At 40.1% G+C, this 11,092-nt stretch overlaps 1 protein-coding gene across 1 annotated transcript in view; it reads left to right on the top strand.

Moving 5' to 3' along the window:
• LOC119570974 (protein enabled homolog) overlaps positions 1-9,289 on the top strand; it is a 17,587-nt gene extending 8,298 nt beyond the window's left edge. Inside the window, exons 2-4 of the mRNA XM_037918497.1 lie at positions 3,919-4,063; positions 6,468-6,574; positions 7,793-9,289. Of these exons, the coding sequence (XP_037774425.1) occupies positions 3,919-4,063; positions 6,468-6,574; positions 7,793-8,571 (1,031 nt within the window). The 3' untranslated portion in view covers positions 8,572-9,289. The remainder of the gene's footprint in view (positions 1-3,918; positions 4,064-6,467; positions 6,575-7,792) is intronic.
• The last annotated feature ends 1,803 nt before the right edge of the window (positions 9,290-11,092 follow it).

The following is an 11,092-nucleotide window of genomic DNA, read 5'->3' as shown; positions in this document are numbered from 1 at the left end:
CCTCTCTCTCTCTCTCTCTCTCTCTCTCTCTTCTCTCTTCTCTCCTCTCTCTCTCTCTCTCATCTCTTCCTCTCTCTCTCTCTCTCTCCTCTCTCTCTCTTTCTGCTCTCTATTCTCTCTCTTCTCTCTCTCTCTCTCTCTCCCCTCTCTCTCTATCTCTCTCTCTCTCTCCTCCCCTCCCTCTTCGTCTCTCTCCTCTCTCTCTCTCTCCTCCATTCTCCTCTCTCTTTTCTCTCTCTCCATCTCTCCTCCTCTCTCTCTCTCCTCTCTCTCTCTCTCTTTACTCACTCACCCTCTCCTTCTTCCCTTCTCTCTCTTCTCCTTTCTCTCTCTCGTCCTTTCCTCTCTCTCTCTCTCCCTCTCTTCTCCTCATCTCTCTCTCTCTCTCTCCCTCCTCTCTCTCTCTCTCTCCCTCCCCTCTTCCTCTCCTCTCTCTCTCTCTCCTCTCTCTCTCCTCTCCTCCTCCTCTCTCTCTCTCTTCTCTTTCTCTCTCTCTCTCTCCTCTGTATATCTTTCTCTACTCTATCTATCTGTCTATGTATATATATGTATATATATATATATTTATCTATATTTATATATATATATATGTATATATATATATATTTTAAATATATATATATATATATATATATATATATATATTGGTGTGTAATGTATGCATAGTCAACCAAAATCGTGGAGTGAATTACCGGAGCGAGAACACGAGAGTGGAGAGAGAGCGAAGGGAAGGAGAGGGTGATAGGAAGGAAAAGGGAGAATGGGGGGGGGGAGCAACTCTACCGTGATGATAAACAGCTCTGCGGAGGCGTTGGTTGGCGTGCAAATTGTGCGCTGCAAAGCTTTATTGTCTATGGGAAACGCTTTTCTTTCTTTTATATTTCTCTTTCTCATTTCTTGCCATTCCTCGTTATTTTTTTTTTTTTAGTCTGCTTGTTATTTTTTTTCGCTTTCGTTCTTTATTTATCTAATCTGCTTTTTTTTTTTAGATATTGTGATATATTCGTTACTGTGGGTTGCCAGTAGTCGTTTTTCTTCTATATTTTTTTTATTCCTCGTCTTTTCCTTCTTGTCTTTTTTATTCTTTCTTTTTCTAATCCACCTTTTCTTCTTTTTCCATCATCATCGTCATCATCTCTTTCGTCTTCATCATCTCCTCCCTCCCTTTCTTCTTCTTGATCTTCTCCTCCTCTGTTCTCCCCCTTCATCTTCTTCTCCACATTTTATCTATTCTATCCTCCTCCGCCTTCGCGCATCCAGTCCGAGTAACGGACGAGAAGGTCGTCTGCGAACCTTGCCCCTCCCCCCTCCCCTCTCTCGGTTTCCCCGCCCCTCTCTCCTCCCTTCTCCTCCTCCTTCTCCTCCTCCTCCTTCTTATTATTCTTATTCTCCTCCTCTTCCTCCTCCTCTTCCTCCTCCCCCTCCCACTCCCCCACCTACTTGTCCTCAACCCCCCCAAACTGCCTCTTCCCCAGAGCCGCAAATTTTCTTTTTATTGCCCAGGTTATAAAGTTGCAATATTGCAGCAGATACTTACTGGTCAGATACAGTCGCGTTGGCATTAAATGATATTAAGAAAGATATTTATATATATAGAAAGTATGTAAATTATACACCACGCACACACACGTGTGTATATGTATATATATATATATATATATATATATATATATATATATATATATATATATATATATATATATATATATATATGTATATATGTATTGTGTGTGTGTGTGTGTGTGTGTGTGTGTGTGTGTGTGTGTGTGGTGTGTGTGTGTGTGTATGTGTATGTGTGTGTCTATATAATATATATATATATGTATATATATATATATATATATATATATATATATATATATATATATATATATATATATATATATATATATATATATGTGTGTGTGTGTGTGTGTGTGTGTGTGTGTGTGTGTGTGTGTGTTGTGTGTGTGTGTGTGTGTGTGTGTGTGTGTGTGTGTGCGTGTGTGGGTGTGTGTGGGTGTGGGTGTGCGCGTGGGTGCGCATACATGCATGTATGTATGCATATATGTAATTATACACATGCATGCATCGGAAAAAAATGTGCGTGAAAGAGCGAATGAGTAAATGGGATTGCCGTATGCCCTCGGTGTGATGAATCAGTATGGCCTCGCGTGATGGATGCATGGGGTGAGTGAGTGAATTGGCGGATGACTGAATGAGTGACTGAATGGGTGAGTACGTGGGGGCAAGGAGGCGAGTTTTTGTTGGCGGTATAAAGCTGTGTGGTCTGTTACGTGTGAGTCAGTGATCGTGCCAGCAGTTCGTGTTTTTGTATGCTGGTATATATGTATGTATATACATAAACAGACACATGCACACGCACACGCAGACACACACACACACACACACACACACACACACACACACACACACACACACACACACACACACACACACACACACACACACACACACACACACACACACACACACACACACACACACACACACACATGTATGTCTGTCTGTCTGTATGTATGTATGTATGTATGTATTATGTCTCTCTTCTCTCTCTCTCTCTCTCTCTCTCTCTCTATATCTCTCTATCTATCTATCTTCAATATGTGTGTGTGTGTGTATGAGTATGTGCGTTTGCGTGCAGGTATATATGTATGCTTGTACGTGAAAAAAATCCACTCTACGCAAACTAGATTTATTGAGAGGAGGTTAAGCCTAGATACGGAACGAAGAGGAGAGGAAGAGACCTGGCGAGCCAATTTCTCCAGAAAAGGAAAATCCGCCACAGCGTTTGTGTCTCCACAAGCAGAGCCATTCCCTGGTGTCACTTTCCCCTCGTCGTTGAGGAGATATATTTATTTTCATGAAGTGATATTTTGCCTTTCGCCTCTGCAGATATGACTTCTTGGGTTGGGGTGTCTGGGGTGAGGTCACGCGAGGGAGGGTAAGGGTCAGGATGGGGGGGGAGAAAGTACAGTGCATTTAGGGCAGGACCTTCGTGCTGTGAGAGAGAGAGAGAGAGAGAGAGAGAGAGAGAGAGAGAGAGAGAGAGAGAGAGAGAGAGAGAGAGGGGAGAGAGAGAGAGAGAGAGAGAGAGAGAGAGAGAGGAGAGAGAGAGAGAGAGAGAGAGAGAGAGGGGGGGGGGGGTGAAAAAGACAGTGATAATACCAACGCCACTACAAAGAAGCAAAAAGCAAATAGACAGAAGCGCAGCCCAAACCATCATCCTCGCTGATAAATCATCTGCAGGTTACAAGTATTTTTATAATGTTTATTATCCCGGATGCCTATTTATTTACTGTTTTATCATCATTATTATTGTTGTTGTTAATATTAGTATTGTTGTTTGTTGTTGTTGCTGTATTAGTTTTCATATTGTATAGTGTTATTATTATTATTATTATTATTATTATTATTATTATTGTTATTATTATTGTTGTTGTTGCTGCTGTTGTTATTTTTATCATTGTTATTTCTATCATCTTCATTTCTATCATTACTATTATTTTTGTCATTACTGTAATTTTATTGTTATCACCATCATCACCATCCTTCACTATCATCTTTACAAATAATTAATCTTCGTCGCCATCGCCATTCTGCTGGAGCGGGCGGGCGGGAGCAGAAGGTCCCTGCTCCTATTTCATCGCAGTGCCATGCGGGCGGCGACAATATTGGAATATATGGCGCAGGCTTCTGCTCTTAGAATATGAAATTTGAAGTCGAAAAGATATATATATTTTTACCCTATTTTTTTGTTGCAGCCGTAAAGTTCTAAATTTATATAGGCTGACACCCATGCACTACACAAAACAGAAGTACCAACACGATCATTGCATTCTGCAATAGCATGTTGCGGAAACATCAACATGACGACCTTTTTCGACCCTGTGTTCACATGACCTTTTCCTCTTGCAGCCATGGCGTGTGGCAGTGTATACGCAGCGGAGACCCAGCTTGGCCGTGACCTTTCCGCTCTCGAATTGACCCGGCCTGACCTTGCACCGGAGAGGGCACGCCAGACGAGAGATAACCCGTCGATTAGTCGAAGCACTTCGTATATGTAAGTGAGATGTGTTTTGTTGATTTGAACCGAAGTTGTGGGTTCAGATTTGAAACCAATGCTGGCAGCGTTATTTTGTTATTAAGAGATTGCAATAACTGAAGTCAAGTCGAATTTGTATTTTCTTGTTCGTGTTCTTCTTTATTTCTTCTTTTACTACTGATCCTTGTTGTTATTCTTCTTTATTTTTCTTCGCTTCTCCTCTTGTGTGGGCTAATGTCGGGAAATTTGTGTTGTAAACTTTTAAGCAGAATTTTATATGTAAACGAAGTACTTACAGATTTGGATGTTTACGATATTATGTGGAGAGTTTCAGGTAGAATTGCAAACCTTAATAAAACATGTAATTTTGTGCTTTAAGTTAAAAAAACACAGAGACACAAGTGCTCAAGGTTAACCATGCATCTCTTCAAATGAAATACTTGATTAGCATATTGTAGCAAAATCAGATGACACGAGACTCCGAAACCACAAACTCGGTAATGCTTCGTCCTCTTCCCCGCGGTCCGCATACACAATACCCGGAAACCCATTGCAGGAAATTATTCGTAAAACTGAGTCAGCAACGAACCCCAGTGCACTCTGCAATGCGCTAGACCAAATCCTGTTTTCAAACCAAATACGTTTTATCTGTAACCACCTTATGATTGGAAAAAAAAACATCGTAAAATGACGGTGAGAAGGCCTAATGGAGCTTTTCGTTTTCAACAACACGTTTTGGAAAGGCGGGCAGTCATTTTTTAGTTTGGATCTGGCTTTTGGTGGACGTGATACTGACTTAAGTGTGACTCCATTGTTTTGGAATGTTCGTCTGTTTTTTTTTTCTCCAACTTCGTTCGTTTATCTCTTTCGTTTAGTCTCTGATTGGTATCTTCGTTGCGTTTATCGTTACTCAGTTTAGAAAGAGTTAGATTTTTTTGTTTTTTTTTCTTCTTCATATTTTCGTTTATCAAATGATACCGTTAATTCTATTTCAAAGACAGCTTGCACTCAAAGTCAAGTCTGTATCCTTTGGTCTTCTTTAGTCAGACTAAGAGTTGTTATTTATTATTCATTTATTATTTGTTATTGTATTTTTTGCTATGTGTATTTATTTATTTATGATTTCTTTATCTTCACTTATGATTATTTTTTCTGTTTATTTTTTTTATCTATTTATCATTTTAAGTTATAGTTTATTGTTTATATGATTTATATGAGTTTGGCAAACTTCATTCACTTCAAGATGTCTTTCCCATGACAGAATGTCTATATATATATTTTTTTTAAAGTCCTCAAGTTCCTTTATATTATTAACTATCTTTTTAAGAATTATGCGAAAATAAGATAAGTACGTTTGCGAGACAGTTTAACCAATACTATATATTTACTTTAGCTGTAAGATTTATTTAGATGTTGAGAAATAACAAGGAGTGGGATGTTGCATAATACAGTACTTGATGTATGATGTAGTCCTGTTATTTTGAGCTGTTGGAATCAACATTTGTTTCAGTATGATTGCAATAATAATGGTGATATTAATAATAATGATAATAACAGTAATAATAGTGGTGATGACGATGATGATGATAATAATGATAATAGTAATAATAATACTGATAATAACAATGATTCGAGGTAGTAGATGTATTATTATACATATTGTTATTAGGGTAATATTGTTTTTTCTACTACTATTGCTATTATCATCTTTACCACTATCACCGCCTCCATTCACTAGGTAATTTCAAGACTTACGAATTTTTCGTATAGTTCTTCTTTTATTTTAATTCAATTTTTTTCTTTTTTTACAGACAGTAAATCCGTTAAGTCACGTGTCTCGAATTTTAAATTCATTATTATTATTGTTATTATTATTACTCAGCGAAATTTTTAGTACGTCATTTTACGTTCTAATGGTGGCAGTATTTATTTTTCATTTGATTTTTTTTTTTCTTCTTCTTTTTTTTTCTTTTTTCTTTTTCTTCTTTTAGACGAAATGCCGTTTTCTCCAGATGGCACAAAGAAAGCGGCTTTGATGAGAATCACGTAATTTTTTTGGAGGGAAATGTGATTCTCTTTCCATCGCGTTCTTTCATCTTTTTATTTCCTTTCTCTGTGTTTTACTTCTTCCTCTTCCTCCTTTTCTCTTCATTAGAGAACAGATGGTGGCGTTTTTGTTGTTGTACTATTGTTTTATTAATTAACAGGACAACAAAATTATCGTCCCCCTTCCTAATTTTATTATTATCACCCTCCTCATCATACCTGTTTCCTCTGTCCCAGTCTTTTTCATCTTGATCATTATTTACAATATCATCATTATCGCCATATTTTTTTCCGACTCTCATCATCGCCGTCACCAGCTGTAATGTTCTTCAGTCCAGTATCGACGAAATAAGAGAGCGTTTGCCCGCCATTCCAGGAGCAGCGGATCCGTCCACGAGGCGATCCGGTTTCTTCAAGCGGAGCACGAGACGGTGTTGAGTGGCCTTCACCAGCAGATCCAACTCCTTCAGCAGCGGTGTGATGGTTAGTCTGCTGTTCTTCTTGGTGTTCAGTTCACTGCAGTACGGGAGTTGTTCCTGAGAATGCATTGTATATGTGTATGTCTGTGTGTGCATATATATATATATATATATATATATATATATATATATATATATATATATATATATATATATATATATACAGACATAAGACGATAGACAGATAAGATTATATAATATAATTATTAATTATATACATATATAATATAACACACACACACACACACACACACACACACACACACACACACACACACACACACACACACACACACACACACACACACACACACACACACACACACACACAAGGTCAACTCCCTATCAAATTTAAGTTAAGAAAATGGTAAATTAGTTAATAATTTAGTCTGGAGTAACATCTAAATTTAGTGGGTAATACATTTTCAGTTATGGTTTTCCTTTTTTTGTCAAATGCAGTTACAAGATTAACGAGAATACAGAAATATAAGTAAAAAGGAAATGCAAAAATACGTAATGAAGACTAACAAATGATTGATTAAATCCTGACTATAATTATTTTTCTCTAGTAAATCAATCGAAGAGGTAAAAAGATAAAGCTAAATACGTCGGGGAGAGCTTTTACACCCAGAAACTGACTAGCACCATATTGTATAGCCATCAGCCATAATGGATTAGTCTGTCTTAGTGCGCGGGGTTTCCTAATTCGTATGTGTGTATATATAGTGTTCGTGTGTATATTGTATCTTAGAGGGAATGGTCACAGATAAATAATTAATTGAGGTCGTCATTTTTTTGTATTTTTTTCGGGGTGTTTTGCGCAGTGACACACGAGCTCGACCTTTGCCTCTGTTTCGTGCGGGATACCGGAGTGGGGGATGTTTGCGGCATGAGGACTTGACTCGATTTCCTATAATACTGCCATTTATAGTAGCTCTAAGTTGATCGTGTGTGTGTGTGTGTGTGTGTGTGTGTGTGTGTGTGTGTGTGTGTGTGTGTGTGTGTGTGTGTGTGTGTGTGTGTGTGTGTGTGTGTGTGTTGTGCGTGCGCGCACAGTATATGCACACACACACACACACACACACACACACACACACACACACACACACACACACACACACACACACACACACACACACACACACACACACACAACGCACATTTGTGTTTGCATTACTTTTTTAAACATTCAGTGAGTTAACGCAACATTACTCGCTTCCAGACCTGCAGTTCGAGGCGCACTTGCGCCACGTGACGCAGACCGGCGAGGACGCCCTGCGCAAACAGGTGTCCGAACTGAAGAAGGTGCTGGAGGAGCGGACGGGCCGCGTCTCGCAGCTGGAGGGGCAGCTGGCGGAGCAGCAGAAGCTCTTGGCTGACGAGCAGGAGCAGCACCGGTGGCGCGAGGTGCAGCTGAAACAGCAGGTGGAGGCTGGCGAGCAGCGGGTGGCTGAGCTGCGCGGCGAGGTGGCCAAGCTGCGGGCGCAGGTTCGGGATCTGCGTGTGTACAGCTCCGCCCTGCGCACGGTGGGCGGCCGCGGCCCGTCCACCGCCCGCGCCTCCTCCAGGACCAGCGCCAGCGCCCGCCCGCTCTCCCGGAGCTCGCGGGCGTCCGTGGGCTCGCTGGACTCGCTCGAGTCGTCGGGGCCGCGCAGCCTGGGCTCCGAGGACGGCGAGGCGGGCTCATGGCGCGGCGCGCGGCTCGGCGGCGGCGCCGGCCACGTCTCCGCCAGGCACGCGCGCCCCGAGAAGGCGCCGCTCAGCCCCGGCACGCGCAACACCTTCTCGCTGCCGCCCACGCTGCCGGCCACGCCGCCCTCGCTGCCGCCCCTCGCCTCCCTGCCGTCGCCGCGCCCGTCCTCCTCGAACATCGTCCTGCCGCCCATCTCGGCCAGCCAGGGCGTGTCCCGCCCGCACGTCCGGCGGCAGCTGCGCCTGGCCTCCGCGCCCATCCTCGACATCGAGCGCAGCGACCCCCCTCCGCAGCGCGACCCCGCATGACCCCTCATGGCATCGGCTCCGCGGCAGAGAGCGCCCCTCCGTAGTGCCCCCCCGCACGCTGCCGGGGTCGGCGTCGCCGGGCCCGCCAGGAGGGCGTCCGGGGCGTGGGGCAGCCGCGCGGCTTCCAGCTCCTCCAGGGACCACAGACCATAGAGAGCGGCGCAGTGGAGCTCCTGCGGCAGGGCACCGGGACTGGCGTTTATGTCTGCCGGATTTCACGAAGGTCATGCTAGGAGATTTGATGGTCGCCTGCTTTGCACGAGGCTCGAGTGCAGCCGAAACCTGTTTAGTCGTGAGTGCGTGGCATTTACTGCAGAGATATGCAATGAAACATAATGGAAAAAGAAAAACTGATCAATATAAAATACAATTACGAAACATCCAATAGTTTAAAAAATACAATATGAAGGTGAGATTTAGCGTTTCTTTGATACAGTAATTCCATAGACAAGGTGACCCAACACGGTGTGTATATATGAATTGACCTTGACTGACCTGTGATACCGTTGCGATTCGAAAAGACAACGAAGGAATCGTGATGATAATGACATAACCTGAGAGAGAAAGTAGATATTGGGAGAACTCGTTCCATTTTGTTCTGCTTATGGTATACATATCGTGTAATTTTAAACACTCCTTGTATCGGTTGGAAAAGGAGTGAGATTTCTCAATTTTCTGTTTTGATTATTTTCACAATAAAAATACCTTTAGTTCTGCACTTCTTTTGAAATCATTTCATATACTTTAATACAGAGTTAGTCGTTTGTAATCGGCTGTATCCCTTAGCATGAGCAAAGATATATTTCCTCATTATTTGCAACTATCATTTTTAAAATATATTAGTAAACCACACACACACACACACACACACACACACACACCACACCACACACACAACACACACACACACACACACACACACACACACACACACACACACACACACACACACACACACACACACACACACACACACACACACACACACACACACACACACACACACACACACACACACACACACTGGCACACACAATTTCTAATTTTGATTTTGATTAGATTCATGATTTTGAATGAAGGATATGAATACCATTTGACATTAAATGGATCTTCAATGGAACTGAAGAAAAAAATACTATTTGTAGTGCTATCAAACGAAATTTAAATGCCATCGTAGCCCCCAGTGGGAAACGAGTATATAGATATATATATTCCAAACATACAATGAAGATTTTTTCATGTTCAATGAAAAATCTATCATTGCAATTTTCTTTTTTGTTTGTGCGTGGAGGCAAAATTATGAAAAAAATAGAATAGAGGAAAATTAGAAAAAAAATAATTACACCAGTCCACCCTAGGTACAAACGCATAACCAGGTTCCGTTAAAAAAAAAAAAAAAACGAAATGACGGAAGTTTTGGCCTGCACCTTATATACAGTATATATTTTTTAAGACATCCCTTTTTTGGATTCAATGGATATTTCCCATTTTCCGACATTCAGATAACTCCTCCACAGTGTTATATGAAACAATGTATTGTGTATATAGTTTTTTTTTCTAAACCATACGTCTGTTACCGTGATATTGACAGCCAATATATGTGTAATGAGTGTAAAGTTCATGTACAGCAGCGGTAACTGTTCAACTTTCATGTTTGAACAATATAAAACTTTGAATTTAGAAATAGCGATACCTCATATTGTAACTTTTATTATTTTCCTGGTTATTGTTTTTTTCAAATTATGATAATGATGACGTTTTATTATTGTTATTACATTTAGTATTAATGATATTGTTATTATTGTTATCATTTATTTTTCCATTATTATCATTATTAATTCTTTCGTTATTGATATAATTATTACTTTGTTGCTGCTGTTATTATTATCAATATTTCATTATTATTCATTTTTATTATTATTATGGTTATGTTGTTATAATTATGATTAGCATCATTATTGTTATTGTTATTTTTGTTCATCATTATTATTATTGCTGTCGTCCTTATGATAAGTTAAGAGAAGATATGTATCCATCATTAATTTGGCACATCATGATAATGATGCCGATAATTTTTTTTTTATATATATACTATTGCCTTATACTGATGCCGTTCTTGCCCCAGAGAAAATATTGTGCAAATTACAGTTTTGTATTATATTCTCCAAGATTTTTAGAAATTCTTTCCTTCTAATATTGATCTGAAGCGCCCTTTGAATTTGTAAAGCTACAGTATTTTTTGTATGAGTGAATTATTGTATTACTGAAACCCCAGTGTTATCAGGATTAATTATAGTATAATACCAGTTTCTCGATACATTATTTTATATATGTCCAATTCCATGTTATAAAGTAGAACGTGTAATACACTTTGTAAAGAAAAAAATAAGTATATATATGGTCATATTTTGAACTACGGAGTACTGTATTAAACTGATTTAAATGTATTCCACCTTTTTCTAGCTAGTCGCATTTTCATAATTTTCCTTTTTATTTTCCCCAATTTGTTTTAATAAACATA

Source organism: Penaeus monodon, chromosome 4, assembly GCF_015228065.2.
Source record: "Penaeus monodon isolate SGIC_2016 chromosome 4, NSTDA_Pmon_1, whole genome shotgun sequence".
Lineage (NCBI taxonomy): Eukaryota > Metazoa > Arthropoda > Malacostraca > Decapoda > Penaeidae > Penaeus > Penaeus monodon.
The sequence above is the reverse complement of the archived record's forward strand: the minus strand, read 5'-3'. Positions and strand labels throughout refer to the sequence as shown.